The following is a 26,141-nucleotide window of genomic DNA, read 5'->3' on the forward strand; positions in this document are numbered from 1 at the left end:
GCTTAGTTTTAGCCAAGAGAGGTTTCTCAGTGTCATTGATAATCTTATTCAAGCTTGTAAACCAGTTACTCTGTATCTACCACAAGGTGTGGAGGACCTACTTATTCTGGTGTGAAGAGCGTGGTTTTTCCCTGGCACAGAGTTAAGGTTGCCAGGATAGGCTGGAGAAGGGCCTTTCTGCTAGTTCCCTGAGGGGACAGATTTTGGCCCTGTTGGTTTTATTGCACAAGAGACTGGCTGAGCTTCCAGACGTGCAGTCCTTTTATTAAGGCTCTGATTAGGATCAGACCTGTGTATAGATCTGGGGCTCCTCCTTGGAGCCTAAATTTTGTTCTTCAGACTTTGCAACAGGTTCTGTTTGAGCCTCTGCATTCCGTTGACATTAAATTATCTTGGAAGCTCCTCTTTTTTTATTGGCTATTGCCTCTGCATGCAGTGTTTCTGAGATCTCTGCTTTGCAATGTGAGCCCCTTATCTGATTTTTCATGCAGATAAGGCAGTTTTACCTACTAAATTTGGTTTTCTTCCTAAGGTTGTGTCAGATCGCAACATCAATCAGAAGATTGTGGTTCCTTCTTTGTGTTCTATCTTCAGGCTACTAAGGAGTTTAGACAATCTTCCTCGTTTGTCTATTCGGGGAAGCATATGGGACTGAAGGCTACTTTGACTTCCCTATCTTTTTTGGTTAAGGAGTGTCATCCGCTTAGCTTACGAGACAGCGGGCAATCGTCGTCCTGAGAGGATAACGGCTCATTCCACTTCCTCTTGGGCTTTTAAGAACGAGGCCTCTATGGATCAGATTTGTAGCAGCTTTCGGTAGAAAAGTTTTGCAGGCTGTGGTGCCCTCAGAATAGGGTTCGCCTCTTCCTTTTTGTTCCCTCCCGTGTTTTCATTCAGTGTCCTGGAGCTTGGGTGTATTTTTCCCCAACAGTAAGGAATGAAGCCGTAGACTCTACCTATCTTAGGAAGGAAAACATAATTTATGCTTACCAGATAAATTCCTTTCCTTCCGGATAGGGAGAGTCCACGGCCCCGCACGTTTTTTTTCATGTCTATGGGCGGTCCCCTATTTTTTTTTATTCTTCTGGCACCATTTATACCCTAATGTTTCTCCTACTTTTCCTTGTTCCCTCTGCAGAATGACTGGGGTAATGAGTAAGTGGGTGCGATATTTAAGCCTTTGGCTGTGGTGTCTTTGCCTCCTCCTGGTGGCCAGGTGTTGTGTTTTCCAACAGTAAGGAATGAGCTGTGGACTCTCCCTATCCGGGAAGGAATTTATCTGGCAAGCATAAATTATGTTTTTTAATTTAATATAATTAGTATTTCTATAGCAATTAGCGCTACTGAAGCACACACCTTTATGGTTAGCATGCACTAGCATCTTCGTGCCATTTTTTTTTAATTTAGTCATTTAATTTTGCTGATTTTTTTTTTAGAGTGTGCTCCTTTTAGCATGTGCCGGCTCCTTTGTATTAGGATTCTCTTCCCTGCACTACAGAGCTGCATGCCAGACTCTGGTTAGTGCCCTTCATGTAGTTTTGAGCATAGTTTTTTTTTTTTTTTTTTTTTTTTTGGTGGTGCGGTAGTTGACTACCTTTCCCACCCATGTTTTTCCAATGGTTGCTCTAGGTAGCAATGGCCATTACTGCTTGATTTACTATGCTCTACATTTCAGTTTGGAGGGGTTAAGATTTAATGTTAATTTACTAAAGAAAGGATAAGTATTGTTTTTCACTGAATCTATGTTTTGTTACCCATTTGCTCTCTAGATTCCCAAATTTTGAGTTTTATTCCTGATTCTATATTCTATTATTGTGTCTCCATATATCTATATGTATTTTATGTTACAGAATACTCTATTGTGGTTTCTGTATTTGTCTGTATTTTTTTATGTTTATCCTGTAGAGAGTAGAGCCACTTTCTTATGTTTACCGTCCAGCTAAGCAATTAAGAAATTCTTGTCTCAAAAGGAATTTATCCTTTTTTTTTTTTTTCTTTTCCTTTTTTTTTTTTTTTTTTTCCTTTTTTTTTTGTACTGTACAATTGAGTTTTGTCAATTTGCTCCACAATTTAAATTTTTTGTCTGATTAACTATTTCAGAGAAGTTGGCTGCCATGCCTCCAAGTAAGCACAGTAGAGTCTGTGACAAGCAACCTCCAGTTGATTTTTGTCTAGCCCTTCTGAATGTTTAAGGATCAGACTCAGATTTTATCTCCACAGATCAGTCTTCTGAAGGTGAAGTAATTTCATATGATCAGGAGTTAGTTGCTGATGATGGTACAGGATACAGTAACCTCCACTTGCATGTCTAAACTTGAACACACTACTATGTGGAGTATGTACTTTAACGGCTTTATCCTCAGAGGGCTTAGGGCTTAACTATTGGGTTTATTTTTTAAACCTTCTGTTAAGACTTCATAGGTGTTCCTGTCCTAGAAGCCATTACTGGGATAATTACCAAAGAGTGGTCTAAGCATGTTTCTTTTATCCATCCTCAGCGTTCTAAAGGATGTTTTCCTCACCAGCTTGTATTATAGTGCTTTAGGAAACTTATACCTAAGGTGGATGGTGCAATTTTCACTTTATCAAAACAAACTACTAATCCTTTAGTGGATAGTACATCCTTTAAAACCCTATGAATAAAAATTGAGGGTCTTTTCACAGAATATAATTTAAACCAGGGTTTACATGTTCAAACCAGTTATCAATATTGCTTGTGTTGTAGGGGATTGTACTCTTTGGTGCAGCAATCTTTCTAAGATCTGAGGATTCTATGGATTTTCAAAACTTAGTTTAGCAAATGCTTTTTTCTGTGATGCTATTGTTGACATATTAGTAATGAATGTAAAAAATATGGCAGAACAGCTTTGTGGCTCAACTCATTGTCGGCTGACTTGGTTTAAAAATCTAGACATTTTATCTCTTCTTTACAAGTAATATTTGTCTAGAAGACGCCATCATTTCTACTGTGGTGCAGGAAGAGGAGCTTTTCTCCCTCAAGACAAGAAGTCTAGTGGAAAGCATAGACTTAGTTGTTGTTCATATGGGATGCCAGAAGTCATCTTCACAAAAACAAGTTTCTTCCAGATCCTCTTTGAAGTCCAACCCCAATTGAATCAAGGCCAAATAGTCAGGAACATTCTAACATTACTAAGTCTGCATGAAGGTGCTACCCTTGATCCAGATTCTCTTCTGGTAGGGGACAGTTTGTCTTTAAGAAGGCATGGTCGCAATCCATTCAGGTTCCTTGGGTTCTAAACATTTTTTTAGGGGTACATGTTTGGCGTCAGATAAAAGCTTCTCAGGAGAAGTTTTCTTCAGTCCCATGTTCCAAAGGACCTTGTAAAGGCACAAACTTTTTTTTAATTTTTATTGGATTTTCACAAATAAACTAACATTTTTCAAGGTATTCTACACAGATGAGCAAGGCTTTACACGAGGAGTAAATATTTTACAATTTAGTTGGTGTTCATATTAAAAAGTACAGACAAGGTATTTTCCTTTAATCAAGTTGGCCTATGTCCTGATCACGAACACAGTGTATTTATTGGTATTCATCATGGGTACATATGTCGCCTCTCTTGTGTCTGGTTACTAGTGTAAGCATCTTTTTATGAGAGGGAGGGAGGGAGTCTGATCTACCAATACTCTAGATCTTAGACCACTCCAACTAATTGCTTCTGTATGCATTACCCAGGGTTCCCATATTTCTAAAAAGCGGCCTTTATGTGCTAGTAAATCTGCTGATATGCTGGACATTTGGTAAAAGTAATCTATTTTGCATAGTACTATGGTAAAGTCGGGTATCTCTCTCTCTTCCAATATCGGGCAATACATAATCGAGTTGCCGTGCAAATATTCATTACTAGTTTGCAATTGTGTGTGGAAAGGCCTGGTATTAGTTCGTTTAGTAAGGCTTGTGTTGGTGTGAGGTGGATTTGCCTGTGAAATAGTGCTTAAAATGTCTGAAATTCGTGACCAGGTTTGTGCTGCTGAGTTGCAATGCCACCACATATGCATGTATGTGCCTCTCTGCGCAACCTCTAAAGCAAAGTTCACTCATTATCTACTCTTTGGTGTATTCTGGTTGGGAACAGGTACCATTTATAGGCTGTTTTGATATAGTTTTCCTTCAGTGTGGCGCTGACAGAGAAAGTGCATCCTCTTTTTGTAGTGTAGTTACCCATTCTATTATATCCCAATTGAAATTGTAGTCATCTTCCCAAGATAGCATGAAGTTTTCTTTGGTTATGTTAGAGGGTGCGTTAAAGGTGTGGTATAGTTTAGCTATGGCCCCCCTGGGTCTATTCCTAGTAAAGCATAATGTTTCGAAGCATGTTGGAGCATTTAGTGGATGTGCTTGCAGCACTGCTTGTATTCTGGATCTGAGTTGGAAGTAATGAAACCAGTTATGTTTGTCAGCTAGGTCCAGTTCAGCATATTGTGTGTATGAAAGGATTGTATTACTCATGGCGTCCGCTATTCTATAAAGGCCTCTATTTGCCCACTTATTTAATACTAAAGTTGTTATTGGGTTAGCTAGAGAGTCTAGGGGCATAACTCTAAAGTGCTGTGTTATTAGAGGGTATTTGTTTTTCTGTCTGAAGGATTTCCAGGAGGAAGGTCTCCACTGACCACCATCAGAGTAATTTGCAAATTGGGTTCACCTGCACTAAATCTGCCTCTAGTTGTACCCATCTGATGTTAATATTTGTGTGCCATAAGACTGTATGAGCTCTTATAGCTGCGTAGTAGTACGCCGTAAGTTGTGGGACTCCTAAACCCCTGTTCAGTTTGTTTGGTGAGGATTTTTTCCCTCCCCATATGAATTTAAGGATCTCTTTTTGCATTTGGTTAAGTTCGGAAATTGGCACAGAGACCGGTAGTGATCAGAAGAGGTATAATAATTTGGGTAAAATGGTAATTTTAGTAACTAACTCAACCAAATGGATGAAAGAAAAGATCTCATTCTATGGGTAACAGTCTAATTTGTGAGAACATAGGTTTGTAATTGAGTGAATATAGAGGTTACATTGTGGGAAAGTGTGACCCCAAAGTATCAGAGGCCTTTCTTCGCCCATTCAAAGTTAAAATTTATTTCTAATATTTTTTGTTTTTTGTTTCAGGAGGTAGGTGCATACTCAAGCCCACACATTTGTCCTCACTAAGCTGGTAACCCAATATTTTCCCAAAGATTTGTATTTGATACGGGGGAGGGGGTGGGTAATGATAGTAGTGGTTTAGTGAGGGTTATGACGACGCCATCCGCAAACAGCGCCATTTTATAAGATTGTCCCACTTCTATCCCTGTTATGTCATATTTTAGCGGCTAGTGGTTCGATGCATAAGGCAAAGAGCAGGGGCGACAGCGGGCACCCCTGCCTTGTACCATTCTTGATTAGTATTTCTTTTGCCCGATACCCTGCTACTTTAATAAATGCTCTAGGGTCTGTGTATAGCGTCTGTATTGTCTTAAAGTTTCCTCCAAATCCAAAAGATTCTAAAATGTTAAGCAAGTAGTTCCAATTAACCCTATCAAAAGCCTTCTCTGCCTCTAATACCAGTAGCAGAGAAGGTATTTTGTGTATTGAGGCATAGTAAATTAAGTCGACAGGTCTCAGAATATTATCAGGGGCTTCATGTGCCTGAATAAACCCTACCTGGTCGGGGTGGATTAGTTGGGTCATAATGGGATTGAGTCTATATGCAAGAATTTTTGTTAGTAGTTTGATATCTTTGTTAATGAGTGATATAGGTCTAAAATTTTGGTGTTTTTTTTCCCAGGCTTGGGTATGACTAAGATGCGGGCTAGCATTAATTCTGGTTGGATTGCTGCTCCAAGTATGTTATTAAATATTCTAACCAGCTGTGGCGCTAGTATTTCTTTTAAGTGTTTGTAAAAAATTCCAGTGAAACCATCTGGCCCTGGTGCTTTTGAGGGCTTGGTATTTTTAATGGCCTTAAGCTCCACTTGTTGAGTTATGGGAGAATTTAGTTTGTCTGATTCGTTATCTATCTTTAGTAATTTTTTCTTTTTGTTTTGGAGAATGGGAGATTATATAATTTGTGGTAAAAGTCAGCAAAAGTGTTTTGGAATATCTTGTGAGTTATTTATTTGTTAGTGTGCCATCTGGTTTCTGTATTTGGGGAATTGACGTTGTCCTGGTAATATTTTTAAGTTAATTAATTAACATCTTGTCGGGTTTGTTTGCATATATAAAGTAGTAAGCATCTAGTATTTTTGACTGCATGACTTCTTGGTTTAACAAGTTGTCTAATTCAGATTTTTTTGCTTTTAGACGTTCACTTAAGGGAGGGGATGGATTTGTTTTATGTAGTTGGTATGTATGTGTTCTGTTCTCAGTTGTTTGGTGCGGTGGATTTTCCTTTATTTCCCCTATTATTCCTCTCGTAAATGCTTTAAGTGCTCCCCATTCAAAGAGTGGGCTGGACGAAATGTTACGGTTATCTGCTGTGAATTAATAGTTTAAGGTTCTGAAGGAATATGGGATCCCGTAATAAGGCAGGGTTTAGTGTCCAAAACTTGATTTTGTTGGGATTAAATATTCCTGTGAGATTAGTCATCACTATTGCATGATCCAACCATGTTGTATCGAATATGTGGGATTTGGAGATCAATGGTTGCATGATTTGGCTCAAAAGAATGTGATCTATTCGTGATGAAGCGTCATTTACGGAGGAATGAAAGGTATAACCTCTCTCTCCCTTATGTATTGTTCTCCAGCTATCCACCAAATTGTGGTCTCTAGTTTTCCCCATTTTTGTCTTTCAGTCACATTTTGGGTCAACAACCAGGTTAAAGTCTCCTAGTATGATTCTTTGTTTCTTCCAATGTATTGACATTCTAGATGTTTTTGCTAAAGTTTATTTGAGAGTCATTAGGCGCCTATGTTGCCTATAATTATCGACGTGCACTGTATTTTCCCCAGTAGGATGATATATCTGTCCTTTGGGTCTATAGTGATCGCTTCTTGGAAGTTAAGGGAGAAATGTATGAGTATAGATACTACACATTGTTTTTTAGTGCTGGTGGCATGATATTGAGTGGTGTATGCTTGGTCCCAATATTTTGGGGTAGTTGTTTTAGTAAAGTGTTTCCTGAAGCATGATTAGGTTAGCTCCCAACCTTTTGTATTCTAGTAGTGCCTTTTGAAGTTTGGTATGTGAATGGAGGCTGCGGACATTATGGGTTAAGATTTTAAGTGCCATTACTTAATTAGGGTAGTGTTTTGGTGTATATGCTGAGTAAGAATCAAGCTGCTTACCACTTTGGTGTAGACCGGACTTCCCTTGAATAAACATCAACCCTGAGATACTGTCTGAATATAAGATCTGTGTAGTTAATACAACAAAATTGTGAACATTTAATAAGTTTTTTCTACTAGAAAATTTGAACATAAATAGAAAACAGATAATAGAACATAGTTAGATTTAACAAAATAATAATACAGTAGGTCAGCAACCATTTAAATAGCTTAAAGCCATGGCCTTGATCTGTGCATCCTCATCATATTGGTGGTGAAGGGGGGATTAGGAATCAGTAAAAGAGGGTTAGGGGTGGGGAAGGGTAGGTCGGTAAGTTATTATAGCATTTTTATTGTTTTGAAAGTTAACTTTATAACCCATTCCCCAGTTTTGCATAACCAACAGTTATATTAATATACTTTTCTTCTTAAACGGGAAGAGTCCAAAGCTGTATTCATTACTTTTGGGAATTCAGAACCTGGCCACCAGGAGGAGGCAAAGACACCCCAGCCAAAGACTTAAATACCTCCCCCACTTCCCTCATCCCCCAGTCATTCTTTGCCTTTCGTCACACGAGGTTGGCAGAGAAATGTCAGAAGTTTTTTTTTTTTTATAGTCTCTTATCGAGGGTAGTACTCTTAAAAATGGCACTGGAGTTTTAAGTAATCCTGTCAGCCTCTCAGTGAGAGCATGGATGAATGTTCCGGAGATACAGGGAGAGTCTTTCTGCGAAACCATCCCGAAACCATGTTAACAGCTCCTTAGCAATCAGCATTGATGAGTTTCGCTGCCTGCTTTCTTCTATCAAGTCCATGTCAGAAGCAAGGCTATCTGTCACCCTTGCAGGACCGTGTTCCTGTTCCATGGCGTTGATTCCCATAAGATTGTTTCATTTTACTTTGATGATGTGAAAAGTAAACAAACTAGTCAGGGTCTCAGTGGGACTCCTTTATCTTTATAAGGAATCAAGGGTTAAAGGGACACTGAACCCAATTTTATTCTTTCGTGATTCAGATAGAGCATGCAATTTTAAGCAACTTTCTAATTTACTCCTTTTATCAATTTTTCTTTGTACTCTTGCCATCTTTATTTGAAAAAGAAGGCATCTAAGCTTTTTTGTTTTTGTTTCAGAACTCTGGACAGCACGTTTTTATTGGTGGAATAATGTATCCACCAATCAGCAAGGACAACCCAGGTTGTTCACCAAACATGGGCCGGCATCTAAACTTACATTCTTGCATTTCAAATAGATACCAAGAGAATAAAGAAAATTTGATAATCAAAGTAAATTAGAAAGTTGCTTAAAAATGTCATGCTCTATCTGAATCGCAAAATAAAAAAATTGGGTTCAGTGTCCCTTTAATATCTCCTGAGGGGGGTTATTGAACAGGGGGGACTTTAATCATGTTTATGTGATTCTGTCTGTTAATGTGTAGTGTTATTTGGGCTCGTGGCTAGATCGGAACATAACCTTTTCTTGTCAGGCTGAGAAAGCCCTTGTAGGCCTTGACGTGCTTTTCAATGGGCTGCACGGTGCACCTAGTGTCGAGGCGCGGTCACACTTCTGTGTTCCATTTCCGTATTCCTGACCCTGTGGCGACAGTTTGTTTCGCTAGCTGTCCGGGTCTCAGGAGGTGGTGAGTGCCCCAGCCATTGTGGGTGTAATATGCCATTTGTTATTTTTCTGTCCATAATTTCTATATACCAAGTTATGGAGGATTCTGACTTTTTGGAGACTTATATGTCTCTGATTCAGATTCTACTTCTTGTGAAGAGTATGAAATGGCCTGGGTAATCCATGCCCATCAGTTATGTCCTGAATGCCACTCCTAGAGTGCTCTCTTTTCCTGTTACAGGGAACTTAGAGTCCGCTGAGCCATTTGCCCCTGGGGATTCCATATCCCGTGCGGCACGTCCCCTAGTACCTTCTTTGGCTATGCAAGCAGGTGTCCCTAATGCCGTTACCCCTTCTCCGGAAGTCGACTTGTTTCCTTCAGAGGTTACGACACTGTTCCGCATGGCCATATCTATGGCCCTGGTGCATTTACATCTTCCAGAGTAGGTGTTGCTTAGATGCTGTCTGTTATGCTAACTGGGGCTCGTCAGGCATGGGATCGCCTGGGTCAGACCAGCCATCTGTGGAAGCGGTCTCCTCTGAAGCTTCCGGGGTCCAACCCTCGGAGTGAGGTAGTCAGTTGCTCCGGCGGAGGTAAGTCTTTTTGTTATAGACTGGCGCGCCTTCATATCCTGCTAAGGCATGTGTTGGCGGTTCTGGAGGATCCCAGCACTAATAGGTTAAGGGATACTCAGTCTTCTGTTTCTGGCGGCAATCTGGGTTAAACGTGTGGGGATGTTAATCTCCTGGTCGTCTTCAATGTTCCTTTTTTTTGGGGTATCTTATTCCAGTTCTAAGCTGTGGAAGAATGGGGTCTCTGATTGGCTGGTCCCGTTGGTGTACCCATTCTTGGACGTTCACCTGCGTTTGCTGCTCTTTTATTTGATCCGGTTAGGTTGTATTTTTATTTATTTTTTAAGAAGCTCATGTCTGTTATAATTTATTTGTTGGGAAATATTTCTTCTCTGGAATTTGATACTAGCGATTTTGTGGTTGCTTGGGCTCTTCCGCGAAAGTTGCATGTTAAGGTATTAGTACATTATGTTTTTAAATCCTTTTATCGAGTCCTTGTAGGGTCTCGAATTTCTGTGGCCTGGTTCCGTTTGGTGTACCCTATATAGCAGGCTGGTCCTGATAGGGCGCTGTTTCTGTTCTTTACAGTCTATCATCCACGTGGTGCCTGTGTAACCGACTGACCTGGCTGGGTGGTGAGTTACTCTCTCGGATGAAGTTTATTATTCTTGGTGTCTCTTCAGATCCAATAGTATTTGCTTTTGCTAAGAGTTTTCGTGAAGTGAACCTCTCATGAGTCGCTTAAAATTTGAGGCTCTGTCCCTGCAGGGCTAAAGCATGGTAGAGGAAGCCTTTGTTCCCAAACCACAGGCTGGTTCTCGTTCTGCTTTTTGTGTGGGGCATTGGGGGATTGTACTCAGAGCAGATCTACTAGCAGATCTGAGGTTGATGGACCTTTTTGTCCCCTCCCTTGGGGTGGGCTTTGGGTCATCTGTCTCTGGAAATTAAAGCCTTTTGGTTATTCTACTTCCTGGATCTCGTCTGCGCTCATATTTTTGGGAGATGTACAGATTAGATTGTCTCCCCCTTTCCTGTGTCGCCCCTGCTTAGGCGTTTGTGGGTTTTCTCCCGTTAGGGGCTAGGATACATTCTCCTTCTTTAAACCTCGAGCTGTAGGAGTGTTAGGGAAGTGGATCCTGAGGATCTTGGAGACTTTTGTTAGCTTATCTACCCAGTTTCTAAAGGAGATGTGCAGTAGTGGTTAGCTGCACCGCATCTGAACCAGGAGGTTGTGGGCTTGAACTCAGCTAAAGCTCCTGGTTTCTCATCCGCCTTATGTGATTCTGGTGGCAACTAGCTTCCCTAAGCAGAGTTTTCTGTTTTCTCATACGTCACTTAGTTAATTTGTGACGGCCCAGTTTCCCGGTTCCGGGACATCATCTGTTCCTACAGGCGTAATTTTTTTCACTCTTGCAGGGAGATTTAGACTTATTACTGGGCAGGCCTTAGTAGCCGAATGGTTTTTCTTTAGGTAATGTCCTTTTGAGCTTGTCTACAGCTTTACGTTTCAGCCCCGCTGTAGTAAACCTGATGGTTAGCTTAGCTGTCTAATGAGCGGAAGGTTTGCAGTTTGAGACCAACTGCAGCCATTTGCACCTTGCTTGTGTACTAGCAAGCTGTTAAGTTCTGGCTTTGCTTTCCCTCCCTTTGGGGGTGTATTTGACATTCCATAGTCTCCGCCTGGTGCTTGGAGGTCTTTTTATTCCTCTGTTTAGTGGGGTTGTTCCCCCTGCCTTGTGTGTAGGGATGGATTTCTTGTGCAATGCCTTTACTGTAGTTACAGTAGAGGGTCTCCTTTTTGTGAGTGCCCTTCATCTTTAGGAAGAGGGCTGTGTCTGGGTTCTGGATCCCTCCATTTTTCCTTCCTGCAGGTCCTGCTGATTTGGGGTACTTTTCATCCCTAAGCCTTTCGGACATTATCACTTTGGTGCTGGGTTCGTTGCCGGAGCGACAGTCAGGGATCTGTCTGATCTGTTGATCTTAGCTGTGTATCAGTTATTGTGAACCTCTTAAGGGAGAGGCTTCACGGTGGATCCCTCCTCGGCAGGTAGTTTTTTTCTAATGGGTTTGGTTCCTTCCTGTCCTGTCCTGCACTGTTTCGTAGTTCTTCTTATGAAGAAGGTCCTGTGCGGTTTCATAGCTAGGGTGGCAACCTGTGGTCGCTAAGTCCTTTGTAGCAGGATGCCTATGGTTTGGAGGAGCATATTCAGATATCTGATGCTGTTTTTCAGCGACTCCTGGGCACGGTTTATCTTTCGGCTGCTCTATTCTGGGGGCGAGTGAGGGATTTTTCTTTCCTCTTAAGTTCTCAGGGCATTTCTTGGTCCTTTGTTTGAGGCAAAGGGGGCTTTTCAAGTCCTCCCTTTGCTTTGCTGGGTCGGCAGAATCTTTTCATAGGTGCCCTGTTCCTCCTGGTTCACTCTCTTGGAGTTCCTTTCTTGGTCCAGTCCCTTTGGGTTCTGAGGGTCCTTTCTGGCTCATTTAGCGGAGTCTCCTTTCTTCCCTGCTGGGGGCAATGGGGATGTTTTCCCTTTCTCTTGATCGGGGGTGAGTTTATTCTTGCGGGCTGCGGGACTTCGTCTCCTCAGAGGCTTTTGGCTCGGTCGAGTCTAATAACCTGAGCGGTCTCTAGCAAGGGCCTTGCAGGGTTTAACTGTTGGGCAGTTATTGCGGCCTTTTTCCTTTTTGTCCTTTGGCTTCTCGTGAAAGTTTTTTCTGTTGAGAGTTTTCGGTTTTTAGGCTTAAATACTCCTCCCACTCCCCTCATCCCCCAGTCATTCTTTGCCTTTCGTCCCAGGAGGTTGGCAGAGAAGTGTCAATTTATTTTCTCTTATGGAGGGTAGTACTCTTTGACATGGGACAGGAGTTTTAATGTCAGTTTTCCTTTCTTCCCCTCCGAGGGAGGATTTATGCAGCTGTCCTGTTGGGTTCGTTCTATCTTGCGGCTGTTGAGACACGTGGTGCTGTTCTGCTTGGCTGGTTCGGTAGAAGCTCAGAGTGCTCAGGTTATTGTTTTAGATATTTCAACTAAGCATTCAAGAGTACCTGTGGGTCCGTGAGGCAGGAAGGATTGTTTCATTCCTTATAGGACATCTGTGTTGGGGATTTATCTCTCCATTAGCCGGTGGCTTTGGGCCTTGAGGACAGTTGTTGCCCTTCCGGCCACATCCCTTTTCTTTAGGGGTTGTTCTCCTTCTTATAGAGATGTAGTCCTTTTCTTGGGGCTTCTCCTGGATTGGGAGGTGGAAAGGTGGGATTGTTTACGTCCCATCTGGAGTCTTGCTGGCTCCAAGTGAGACTTGTTGGGCCTTTTTGCTAGATCCTTGGGTCTATGGCCTTGTCTGTTTTAAGAGTCAGATTGTACCTATACTCTGTGAGGATGGCTGTGGCCTGTTTTGGATCCCCTGATGCTGGGTTGGTCCAGCTGGGTGTGGGTTCTGAAAGATGTTAACTTTCCAGGATCGATGGGCTTACTTGAAATATGTCCTTTTAGCTCAGTCTACTAGGATATAGATTTAGTTTCAACTAGCTCTATAGTTTTACAGGTAGAGGGATTTCACTTACTTTAACTGGGTGTATCCTCTCCTCCTCGGGGGGCCTCGCGTGAGGTTTTGAGTTCCCCTTTTGGAGACCTGTGTGTAGGTCCAGCGACTTCGGTTACCTAGTGCGTGCCCTCTGTCTGGGGGTTGCTTTTGCAGTCTGTTTCATGGCTGCTTCTACTTCCTCGCAAGTATCCTCTGTGTCATCCTGATGTGGACTCTGTGTTCTCGACTCAGGGTTTATCGCCTGGGTCTGTTGCACATTTGTTGCATTTCAGTGCTTGCAGGATGTTGGAGAGAAGGCTTTTCCGTCTCCGTGCCCGGTCTTATCCCGGGTTTCACTTGGTATAGGCGTGGCCTCCTTTTCTCTGTTTGGGCCCATTTGGGTCTTTGTGAGCTGGGCTTACTATTGGAGGTTTTCCTTTTATGGATTAGTGGACCTTTTGGTTTCCTCAGTTCTCCTTTGCCTTGTCCCCTTGGGGGTTTAGGCTGATGTCCTCTTCATTAGTGTGGTGAGAGTGGTGGGGGACTGACTGTTGGGTGACGGTGTCTCCTGGAGGACTGTTGGCTCATTAGAGTCCGTTTTGTGGTCTCTAGTTTGGCTTCTGGACTAGCTGCGGGCAGTGTCCTTGGGGCCTTTCTTTTAAGATTTTACTTGGCTTCGGACGAAGTGTTTTTTTTTTTAGGGTATGGGCTCAGGCCTGGTGCCCTCAGTATGGGCCTCCTATTGTATCCTCCCGTCTTGGCATTCAGTGTCCTCTATAGCTTGGGTATTGTTTTCCCAAAAGTAATGAATTCAGCTGTGGACTCTTTCCATTTAAGAAGAAAAACAAATTATGATTACCTGATAATCTCCTTTTTTCTTCTCATGGAAAGAGTCCACAGCTCCCCACCCGTAAAAAAATTTTTTGTGGGGCGTCCTTATTTTTTCTTCTGGCACCTTTTCACCTGAGCTTTCTTCTACTGGTCCTTGTTCCTCGGCTGAATGATTGGGGGATGAGGGGAGTATTTAAGCCTTTGGCTGGGGTGTCTTTGCCTCCTCCTGGTGGCCAGGTTCTTATTTCTCAAAATTAATTAATGCAGCTGTGGACTCCTTTCCATCAGAAGAAAAGGAAATTATCAGGTAAGCATAATTTATGTTTTTGTTGAAAATCATACCTAGGTAGCTCATGAGCTATAATGCAGTACTGGGAGTTAGCTGCACATATATGCCTCCTGTTATTGGCTTTTGATAGAATAAAACTGAAAAATAGTTTTAAAAAATATATCTGAAACATGAATGAAATATATTTCTATTTGTCCCTGTTAAAGGTTAGAAACCACAATCTGCATTAACATTTTATGAACTTTACTTGAATGTAAACATGAAAATCATTAAATATTATTTTGGTTATTCTAAAGAAATATCGCTATAATTTACTAGTCAAGGGTTAAGTTACTAGCCTAGAAGGGAAAGTTAATAGTCCACTCAATGTTAGACACACAGTCCAATTTTTATTTTTACTAGTCTGGAACTAGTGGAAATTTCAAGCTGTCACATGAATGTGTAATATGTATGTACAATTACATCTACAGAGATCTCAATATATTTTTCTTGTGCACTTTTAATTATTTTTTGTTTTCTACGAGGTACAGCTCATCTGTTTTCCTCTAGTGGTTTCAGTATTAGAGTGATGATCACATCAAGAGAATAAATGCAATTTTCTGCTTTTCTAAAACAAATGCTCATTGAATCCTCCTGGTAGAGAGCTAATTGGCACGGTGTGTTAGCCCACCCCTGTAGAGTAGGGCTCTGTATGCCCCAATGCATGCTCCATGGAAACCCCCAATTATATTTAAGTGGATCAGTATGTGGTAAAACAGATCTGCTTTAATAATTTTGATGTTATTCATGGTATGGACAATGGTTTGTCTTTTTTACATATTTTTAATGCTTTTTTTCTGTAAAACAAGTGTGTTTACAGCATAGCTATTGGATAAGTGATGATATAATATTTGTGATGTTTTTGGGTTTTTTCATTTTACATATCCATTCCATAAATACATTTTAGCTCTGGTCTTGTAGGATATTCATACCTGCTAAAATTTAGAGCTGAGAATAAGATTCTATTGCCTGGCATAAACGTTTAAAACTGCCTATATGGTACTTAACCCCAGATGTTTTCATAACACAGAGTGGGTCAGTATATATTTGTGTGTGTGTGTAATGTATGTATGTATGTATGTGAGATATATATATATATATATATATATAGACCCCCCCACCCCCCCTTGGATATTTCTTTGCTTGTGACAAGGATTTCTTGTCTTTTTATTTATCTAACTAGTAACAGGAAGTTAGATATCTTTGTATGTGTATATATGTATATATATATGTGTGTGTGTATATATATATATATATATATATATATATATATATATATATATATATATATATATATATTTATATATATATATTTATTTATATATATATATATATATATATTTATATATATATTCATGCAAAACATATTTAAAAAACACTTTACATAAGAAATTTCATAAAAGAATCTTAAAACAAGACAATATAATAAATTAAAAAAAAATAAGGCGATATCATTGGATCACAATACAGATGCAGAGTAAGTCTCCTAACGGAGATATCCCTTTAAATTAGATTAGATGTAGTAAGCAAAAAACTGCTAATTCGAATGTACAAGTGCATAGTCTATGTACATTACATGAACAGAAAGTCTTTAAAATCTTGAGTCTTTTGATTAAAACTTCAGTCTTGCACGGCAAGAGAAAATACTTCTGTTAGATAAAGAAAAAGACAAGAAATCCTTGTCACAAGCAAATAAATATCCAAGTAAAAGATGTTTACTATTACTTACACCGGAAAGGTGTCAGAAATCCCCCACAGCCTGGAAAAATCGTCCACAGCCTTGTGAAGTAGCGTCTTTAAACCACACGTCTTTGTAGTGAGATACGCTGTCTCCGGTAGTGCCAGACCCGGCAAAACTGCTAAGCCTTCATGGCGTCTGTTTAGAAATGCCAAGTACAACTTCTAAATTTAATTTCATTGCACTTGGGGTTTTATGATACTCACAAATTACTAATTGGCAATATTACATTTACAAATAATAGATATAAAGCTATAAATTTTTACTATCGGTTAGTTATAACCTTATACAAGCTAAAGGTAACTAACCGATACTAAAAATGTGTAGCTTTAGATCTATTATTTGTAAATTTATATAGAACTTGGGTGCTTCTAAAACTTTGTTACAGCCCCAGAATCAGCAATGATTATGCCCTATAAATCAAGGTGTCCTTGGTTTTCTCTTGTAATTAGTGGGACAAAGTCTGGAGACTTCCAGAAAGAAGAGCGCACTGAAGCACACAGAAAAAGTTCACAAAAAGGATAAAAAGTCTCAATTTATTTCCACAGTTTAAAACTGAGAGACTCAGCACACATAAAAACAGGTTGTGCGATCTAGGACAGACTCTTTTCATGCGCACTTGATCACTGTATACCTGTGACCAGACCGCACCTTACTTTATATTGACATTTTTAAAGGTACAACATCTTGTACAACATCTAGTCACAGGCATGTAGTGACAGTGCGCATGCGCACGAAACGTTTCTGCGTTTTACCTAGATCGCACAACCTGTTTTTATGTTTGCAGAGCCTCTCATTATGGTTTAAACTGTGGAAATAAATTTATCCTTTTTATCCTTTTTTTTTTTTTTTTGGACATTTTGTGAGAGCTTCAGTGCATTGCTCTTTCTGGATGTCTATTTACCTCTTGTGTGTTGAGCAGACACATTTGCTGCTGCACTGGCTACTTTTGTTTGTCCACCCCTCCCACTCTCCATTGTGCCGTGATAGGAACCGCAAGAGAGAAGCCTCTTACAGCTGTTCTCAGGCGAATATGGGGTGCGCTTTTCAATCAGATACTTCTCCTGACTTATGGTCTTGTCTTTATATTTGGACTTTTTTAGTTTTAATTACATTTCATCCAGATACACAAGCATGACATTTTGGTTATTTGTTACATTGATAAGTATGCTTGCTCAATGTCAGCCATCTTAGTGTGTTGGGCTTGCTTTCTTGTGTGGATGCAGTCAGAAAAAGATTTCAATGGATTTAATTCTGGGCTTGGATATATTTGTGTTGTGATAAGTAGTTATTAAGCCACTCCTGGAATTTTCTACCTTAAAGGGACAGTATACACTAATTTTCATATTACTGCATGTAATAGATACTATAAAGAATATGCCCAGATTCTGATACAAAAATCCAGTATACAACCTTTTAAAAACTTACTTATTAGCTCCCAGTTTAGCACTGTTGATGAGGTTAGGCTGGGACACCCAGTTAAAGGGGCTGGGAAATCACGAGCACACACTCCCGCCCTCCCCTGCATATGAAAAGACCCATTAGACAAACAGGAGCAAGCTTGAATTTGTAGACATCAGTGTGCATCTAAAACTTTGGGGCTTGGTTAGGAGTCTGAAAATCGGTAGACTGGTGTATATATGCGCCTCTGTCCTCCGCAGCTTGATAAATCAACCACTAAATAACATTTAAACCTTTTAACATTTCTGCATTTTTTTTAAAGGCTCTTTAGACAGCCTCTTTGCATTTTGTATTTGCTTTTCAACAGGAGAACAGATAACGTGTTCACGCCCAAGGAGTTATTTAAGATTTAGCACAACACAGTCCTAAATGCAAGTCGAAAGATAATAAATGCAATGTCATGTGATCAGGGGGCTGTCAGAAGATGCTTAGATTTTAATGGTAATCAGAGGTAAAATCTATATTAATATAACTGTTGGTTATGCAAAACTAGGGAATGGGTAATAAAGGGATTACCTATCTTTTTAATACAATAAAAATGATATTGTAGACTGTCCCTTTAAGTTGTTTGAGTTTCAGGCTCCTTGGTCTGTCAAGCCAGGTGTTAATGTGTTGCACTTTCACAAGTAGAAATCAGACTCTGATAAGAGCTGAATGCTGCTCTTCTGCATTTTGATCATCAGGAATGATTTGAATGCACATGCCTAATTAGTATAAATATTGTGCAAAGACATGAACATGCTGCCATAACCCTGGTCTGGCACCCGCATAGACGATCAATAATACATGCATCAGTGTTTAATACCTTTTTATTGCCCCTTATGTTGGGTCCTGTGAGGCCAGTTGTGTGTGTGCAGTTAGCACAGTGCTGAGTATTGTAGGGGAATAAAGGAAGATTGAAGTGTTTTAAGCTTCGCTGCTGGGTAGAAGTGACCTGTGTGTCTGTCTGAGAATCCCCGCACAGGCAAATGGTAGTGCTGCAAGTTCTGCACCTTTACCAAAGTCCAGAAGGGCATTTTACCTGGTGAAATAGCTAATTTCATCTGCACCTTGGTGTTTGAGCTCTGTGATAATGCTTTAATGGGTTTATATATTACTTTATTGATCTGAAGTGTGCGCGTTTAAAATTTGTATCCAACTACATCGCTTCCGTGGCCTTGCAACATTTTGCACAAGAGACTAAATTGAATATATTGTGAATAGAGCCCCCAAATCTGTTACTATTAGAAGTGTAGTCTGATGCTGATACCCCTCCTTTTTACCCAGTTTTTGAATAACATTCTCTGATGAGGGGAGAGATTATAATGCTCAAAGAATGTCCTAATTGCTCAAAAAAAGAGAGGAGCTGCTTGTTTAACTGAACAGTAGCTCTTTGTTTTAGAGTTTCAAGGCTACCTTCGGGCCCTTGAGCTCACCGCTTAGGTATTTGATGGTAGATATTTAGGTTTTTCTCAGCAGGCCACAGGTGTGTTGTAGAAACATCACTGAATTATGTACCAAAACCTCACTAATCTATCCAACAAAGAGAAACGTGTTACTCATAAGTAGGCCCTTATTTACTTGTCTTCTGTTTTAATCTAGCTGTTTGCTTTTGGTGCTAGAAGTGTTAAGATTTGATTAGATTTTACCTGAAGGATTTGGTTGTCCAACAAGTGAGAAAATGTTTATCGGCATACCTAAGAAAGGACGTTGCTATGTTTATGCATTTTCTCTTTACAAAAACGTTACTTCTAGTTGCTAAGTGTTTAAATGGTACGCTGTATGTTTGCAGAGATTGCTTCTTCTAGAAAAGAGATATATGAAACCTAAGCAATTGTGACTTAACTTTAAAGGACCAGTAAATACAGTAGATATGCATGATAACAAGACAATGCAATAGGACTTAGTCTTCAAATGAGTACTAGATTGTTTTTGTTTTTTGACACATTTCAGTTATGACTATTTCCACTCCTCTTGTATCATGTGATAGCCATCAGCCAAATGCATATACGTATATTCTGTGAATTCTTGCACATGCTCAGTAGGAGCTGGTGGTTCAAAAAGTGTAAATATAAAGAGACTGCACATAGTTTTATATGCACACACCAAATGCACATACCTGTTGATCAGCAACCAATATTGACAGTGTGTTTGAAGTAAATTAGTTTAATAGCTTCTTTAGAGAGACGTGAAAGTGGTGGGTGGCTGTGTTTTGATTTATTTATGAAAAATAAAAGCTAGACACAAATTTATCATTGTCTAAATGCCCCGATCAGTTGGGAAGGTTCGCTAATTTGAGCCCCCAACTGATGTTTTAACCACTTCTTCATAAACCCTTTGGTCAAATGAATTCAGGGTGCTTTTCATCTGCCAGCTCTTTTTTTTTTTTTTTTTTTTTTTTAACTTTCATGATTTAGATAGCGAATACAATTTTAAACAGCTTTCCAATTTACTTTTATCATCTATTTTGCTTCCTTTTCTGATATGGCTGCACGATTAATCGCCGCAAATTTAAAACCGCGAGTACGCAATTTTTTGCTAAAAAAATAATTCTCAGATGCGGCTGTACTGCATTGATTTGTATGCGATTTCTTGCATACCAGCTCCATCTAGTGGTTGCTTTTAGCACACATTTGTAAAATGGCTGTTTTACTTTAACTTTCTGTTTGTGATCTCAGTAGCAGTCGATCAATCTATAGAAGTATAAAAGCAGAGCCCATGCAGGAGAGTGAAGAGTAGGGAATGCAATTTACTTATATTTCCCCCTAGGGACGTCTGAAACTTAGGGTATGTAATCATTATGGAACCTAACACACAATCTCCTGCTCTCTGAGAAATGGCTCCAATACATAGCAGATGCAGTTAACCCCACTGCTGCCAAAAAGCCTAAAACTGCAGTCCCCTTTGCTAGCTAGGAGCAGGGCTCATTTTCAGTCAAGATAAAATGTTTTTAAAAATTATATATATATATATATATATATATATATATATATCTAATCTATATCTATATCTCTCTATCTCTATATCCCAGTTTATAATGTAAGTCAATGGGAGGTGAGGGAGTTAGATTCCAGGCCCCTCTCAAAATTGTCATAAGTAACACCCAATACATTATTTTTAAAGCTTTGAAATGAAGACTTTATTTGATACTGTTTATAATGCTGTGTAGCATTTAATCACACAACACAGAATATATAATTAAACTAAGTTAAATGAACAAAAACATTTTCTAAACTGCATTATAAGCCTTATGAAATAATCGCACAACACAGACTTTACTTGCATTTTTCTGCAAACAGTTCCTTTTATGCATTCCAATCTGGACTGATTTATAGACAGTAAGATCTTGTTCATATAAAAACTGATCGATAGCTCATGTCTAGCTAGCTACACTGATTCATTTCTGCCTGCTTGTGCGTCTCTTTGCTGCAACACAAGCGGGCAGCTCCACCTACTGGCTATTTTAAAAAATGCACTGCTTTATCAATGCTTTTCAATAGCAGTCACATGACTAAAAGAAAAGGTTGTTATTCTGAAACGGCGCAAATTGAACCGGCGTAAACCGAGGGCCGTATGTATGGTTTTTTTTTTATGCTCCCAGAGTGGATTGGACATTCAGAAACATGTACATTAAGATTCTGTAGTCGTAATTTTTTTTTTTTTATTGAAAAATTAAGGTGTTATAGTCATTTATAAGAAAATAGTGTTTTTTTTTGGGGTCCAAAATCACCATTTTCATTTTTGCCATATCGCCCAGCCCTATTTTCTGAGCATCTTTTGTTGAACAGCAAGGCACATGGGTGAGCCAATAACATGAGGCATACGTGTGCAGCTACCAATCAGCTCTTGATCCTATCTAGATATGCTTTTCAACAAAGGATACCAAGAGAACTAAACAAATTGGATAGAAATTGTAAATTTTTAAAATTGTATTTGTCTAAATCGCAAAAGAAAAAAAATGGATTTCATATTCCTTTTAAGTAACGTTTAAGAAAAATGTATAAATTACAGAAAATGTTATTGCAAAGTATTACGCTGCCGCCACTGGCTACTTTGAAATACTGTCAGTGTTCTCCACAGCATTCCAGATTTGTGCCGTGGATTGATATTTGGTTTATTTTATTTTGCAAAAAATAAATTGCTGTTTACTTTAACTGGACCAGACCTATACAAGATTTATCGGATTAGATGGCTCACCTCTCACAAATGAAGTTAAAATATCCATAAATAAATGTTACTTATCAGTTTTACAGAGAAATAGTTTTAGTTTTAAAGGACCAGTATACACAAGATGACAAGACAATAGCATTTACTCTGTATTTCAAATTAGTAGATTTTTTTTCTTACAAATTTCAAAGTTATGTATATTTCCACTCCCCCTGTACAGATAGCAATCAGCCAATCACAAATGCATATATGTATAATCTGTTAATTCTTGCACATGCTCAGTAGGAGCTGGTGACCTCAAAGTGTAAATATAAAAGACTGCACATTTTTTTAATGGAAGTAAATTGGAAAGTTGTTTAAAATTACATGCTGTATCTGAATCATGAAAATTTAACTTGACCTGATTGTCCCTTTAAGATTTAGGGTTTAAAAAAAGTCATAAGTCTGATAAGAAGATGATTTGAATATACAACTTTTTTGTAAATGCTTTTCAGCCATAATTAAAATGCAGGGCTTGACAAAAGCTGGCAGTCATGTTCATAAAGCTCCTAAAAGTTTACGTTTAGGCTCCTAGCGTCATATTTTGCATATATCTGGCAATTTATTTTGCATATATCTGGCAATTTATTTTGCTGTATCCGGTTTTGATATAAATTTGTCAGCCTATCTTCTATATGTATGTAATCTATATGATTACTTGATTAGTGCAGGTGTTCATGTATATATGACACTAACTGAGCAATGCTATAAGGAGATAACATATTTTTGCCATGCTGAAGTAGGTTTATTTGTCATTAGTTTTCACTTTTTTACACTTTTATGGAGAATATTTTGAATTTTAATTGTGCATTGTGAAATGACTTTGCAATGCATTTCTTGTTCGTTGTTGGAGTACGTTTCTTGGCGTTGTTAGCTCTGACCTCCCCATGGTGCACAGTGCTTGGTAAAAAGATAAAATCTGTCCCGTCACATATCAATCATCACGAGAGGTTAAAGTGGTGTTAATAAAAGTGTTTTTTCTGGTAAGCAAAATGCAAATTATGCTGAAATGTGTATAATTTAGAATGTATTAGATACAATTTACCTAAAATATAATTTTGTAAATGAAAAAATGTATCCGTGCATTTCTTTGTTGTATCACTATTACTTTTGATATTGGCTTTTTTATTTTTTATAATTGCACATTTGTCTCTACTGGAATTTATGAAAGGTTTTTTTATTTAGTTTTTATCCACTAAGGTAGTATTTTTTAATTGCAGTATGGTGTAAAATATTCAGGTACATATTCTGAAATTTAAACCACTCTGTCTTAGGAGTTACAGTAACTTATTTTAAATATTGCAAGTCATGTATGATGTATTCAGTTTTTTTTTGTTTTTTTTTTTTTTAAAAAACTTTTTTTCTGTAATGAAAAATTCAGGCTTCTGTGGAAGGTGATATAAGAAACTTAAGTAGACAACAGCTGCTCTGCTATTTCTTTGTGATTGTAAGCAATATGCTGCTTTGGAGAAAGGTGTTGGGCAGAAGTCCCGTTATTTGAACCTTTTTATGCTCTGAAGAATAGCTAACAGCCTATTGCACATGTTGCCAGTATATGATAAGAGGGACTCTGATCCTCCAGATCCTATCAATCTGTAAAACACATTTGTATAGCTTCAAAGCTTCAGGTTGCTAGAACTCTGATCTGCTAACTGCAGTAGTAAGCAAAAGCTTATTTAAAACTGCATGCAAGGAAAAGGTAACTTTTAATAATGAGAATTAATAACATTAAAAAAAATCTATACTGATTACCTTTTTTTTTTACCTGCCAAGTCACTAAATCACACTAGTTTTTTTTTTGTTTTTTTTTTAATTGCACAAAACCATATGACTCTTTTTTTTCTCATTTTCTTCTTAAATACAGGTGCTCCAGACCCAACAGCAGGGGCCAGTATAGATGATGAAAACTGTTGGCATCTGGATGAAGAGCAGGTCCAGGAACAAGTCAAGCTATTCCTATCCCAGGGAGGCTACCATGGATCAGGGAAGCAGCTTAATTTGCTTTTTGCCAAGGTATGACGTGGGGTTAAATCCTTACCTGTGTTTTTAAACCACCTTAGAGTAGAAGTTCCTTTAAATATGCGTATTGATCTTGTTTGCCTGCTTAGTACTAGAATTGGCACTGCAGCTAAATCATTAATCCCCCTATATTTTTGGTGTCCTCAAATCTATTTAAAGAACAGTTTTAAAGCTTCTTATTTAGATAGTAATTGCCTGGCTGTTTCTGAACACACTATGCAGGTAGAGCAGTTTTCTTTCCCCCCTGTACTGAGGTCAAATTGCTATTTGTGCACATTCCTTGTCAAGTTAAGGTATCATCGTGGTGCTAATCGCAGCTATGATGGGCCAGTTTCGGAGCAATAGTTGTAATTACATAAGGTTTGCAGTGTGGTATCTCCATGATGAGTGTGCATAAAAGCAGTGATCCCACATACTTGGTACATTTCCAAGAGTTGGTTTTATTCTCTTTTGTAAGCATTTAGAAATATCTTACATTAGAGGTTGTCCTAGCAGAATAAATGAATATTGAGGATTGCGGGTGCCAAAGGAAGGCAGGAAGATTAGGTTATTCCATCTTAAAGTGATGGTAAATGCTTTTATTTACCATCTCTATATATAAAGGCTACCTTCAGTCATCTATTTTTAAAAAAAGTGTTATCAGTACCTAACTTTTGCAGCGTTTTGCACTCTTTATCTCATTAAGAGGAGTTAATTAAAATGCTTTATGTGAAGGAGAAACACTTTACAATATATTGCTTAGTAAAATGAGCTGGTGAGTTTTTAAAAATTGGGGCCCAAGTCTTGTGTAACTGTTGTACTACTCAGGTCATTTGGTGAATGCTGTCATAGTAATGACAAAGCAAATATACCATAGGAAAAAATCAATGGTTTCTTTCTACTTGTGCAATTATTTCAGTCCATTCACTTACTATATTTGCGGAAAATGTCCTTTTTGTTTTCCGGTTTCGTTATCAACTCAATCTTTCAGTTTGTAGTGTAATTTTTTACTTTCTTTTAGATTGTGTGGCTTAAAGGGATACTAAACACAATTTTTCTCCAACATAGGTGTGTCCGCTCCACGGCGTCATCCTTACTTGTGGGATATTCTCTTCCCCAACAGGAAATGGCAAAGAGCCCAGCAAAGCTGGTCACATGATCCCTCCTAGGCTCCGCCTTCCCCAGTCATTCTCTTTGCCGTTGTACAGGCAACATCTCCACGGAGATGGCTTAGAGTTTTTTGGTGTTTAAATGTAGTTTTTATTCTTCAATCAAGAGTTTGTTATTTTAAAATAGTGCTGGTATGTACTATTTACTCTGAAACAGGAAAGAGATGAAGATTTCTGTTTGTAAGAGGAAAATGATTTTAGCAACCGTTACTAAAATCGATGGCTGTTTCCACACAGGACTGTTGAGAGGAATTAACTTCAGTTGGGGGAAACAGTGAGCAGACTTTTGCTGCTTGAGGTATGACACATTTCTAACAAGACTCGGTAATGCTGGAAGCTGTCATTTTCCCTATGGGAACCGGTAAGCCATTTTCTTAGTTTAAGTAAAAGAATAAAGGGCTTCATTAGGGCTTAAAAAACTGGTAGACATTTTTCTGGGCTAAAACGATTACTTTACTAAGTATATTTGGCAGATTATTACTTTTAATAGTTGTTAAATCTTGGGGATTGTTTTAATAAAAACGGCAGGCACTGTATTGGACACCTTTTTCACTGGGGGCCTTTCTAGTCATAGACAGAGCCTCATTTTCGCGCCTCTAATGCGCAGTTGTTTTTGGAAAGCATGGCATGCAGATGCATGTGTGAGGAGCTAAGAACCACTGAAAAAGCTTATAGAAGGCATCATTTGGTATCGTATTCCCCTCTGGGCTTGGTTGGGTCTCAGCAAAGCAGATACCTGGGACTGTATAGGGGTTAAATGTAAAAACGGCTCCGGTTCCGTTATTTTAAGGGTTAAAGCTTTCAAATTTGGTGTGCAATACTTTTAAGGCTTTAAGTTACTGTGGTGAAATTTTGGTGAAATTTGAACAATTCCTTCATACTTTTTCACATATTCAGTAATAAAGTGTGTTCAGTTTAGGGTAAAACACTGTTTGGCCCTGACTTGAAAGAAATTATTTCAGACATCACTGGGGGAAAGGGCCACGCCCTTCCTCTGGATAGGTCTTTTAAGGCTAAAATGAAGCCAAATTTTCGTCCCTTTCGCAGAAACGGACCAGCCTCAAATTCTACACCCTCTAAGCAAGAGGGTAATACTTCTCAAACCAAGCCAGCCTGGAGGCCGATGCAAGGCTGGAACAAGGGAAAGCAGGCCAAGTCACCTGCCACTGCTACCAAAACAGCATGAAGTGTTGGCCCCCGATCTGGGAAGGATCTGGTGGGGGGCAGACTTTCTCTGTTTGCTCAGGCTGGGGCAAGAGATGTTCAGGATCCTTGGGCGCTAGAAATAGTTTCTCAAGGTTATCTCCTGGAATTCAGGGAACTACCCCCAAGGGGAAGGTTCCACGGGTCTCAATTATCTTCGAACAGGCATTCTTACACTGTGTAGAAGACCTGTTAAGCATGGGAGTGATTCATCCTGTTCCATTAGGAGAACAAGGGATGGGTTTTTACT

General features: G+C 39.1%; 1 protein-coding gene across 1 annotated transcript in view; it reads left to right on the top strand.

The window, feature by feature from the left end:
- ZSWIM6 (zinc finger SWIM-type containing 6) overlaps positions 1-26,141 on the top strand; it is a 270,005-nt gene that overhangs the window by 88,016 nt on the left and 155,848 nt on the right. The window contains exon 3 of the mRNA XM_053701315.1: positions 23,386-23,534. Within this exon, the coding sequence (XP_053557290.1) occupies positions 23,386-23,534 (149 nt within the window). The remainder of the gene's footprint in view (positions 1-23,385; positions 23,535-26,141) is intronic.

Source organism: Bombina bombina, chromosome 2 (genome assembly GCF_027579735.1).
Source record: "Bombina bombina isolate aBomBom1 chromosome 2, aBomBom1.pri, whole genome shotgun sequence".
Lineage (NCBI taxonomy): Eukaryota > Metazoa > Chordata > Amphibia > Anura > Bombinatoridae > Bombina > Bombina bombina.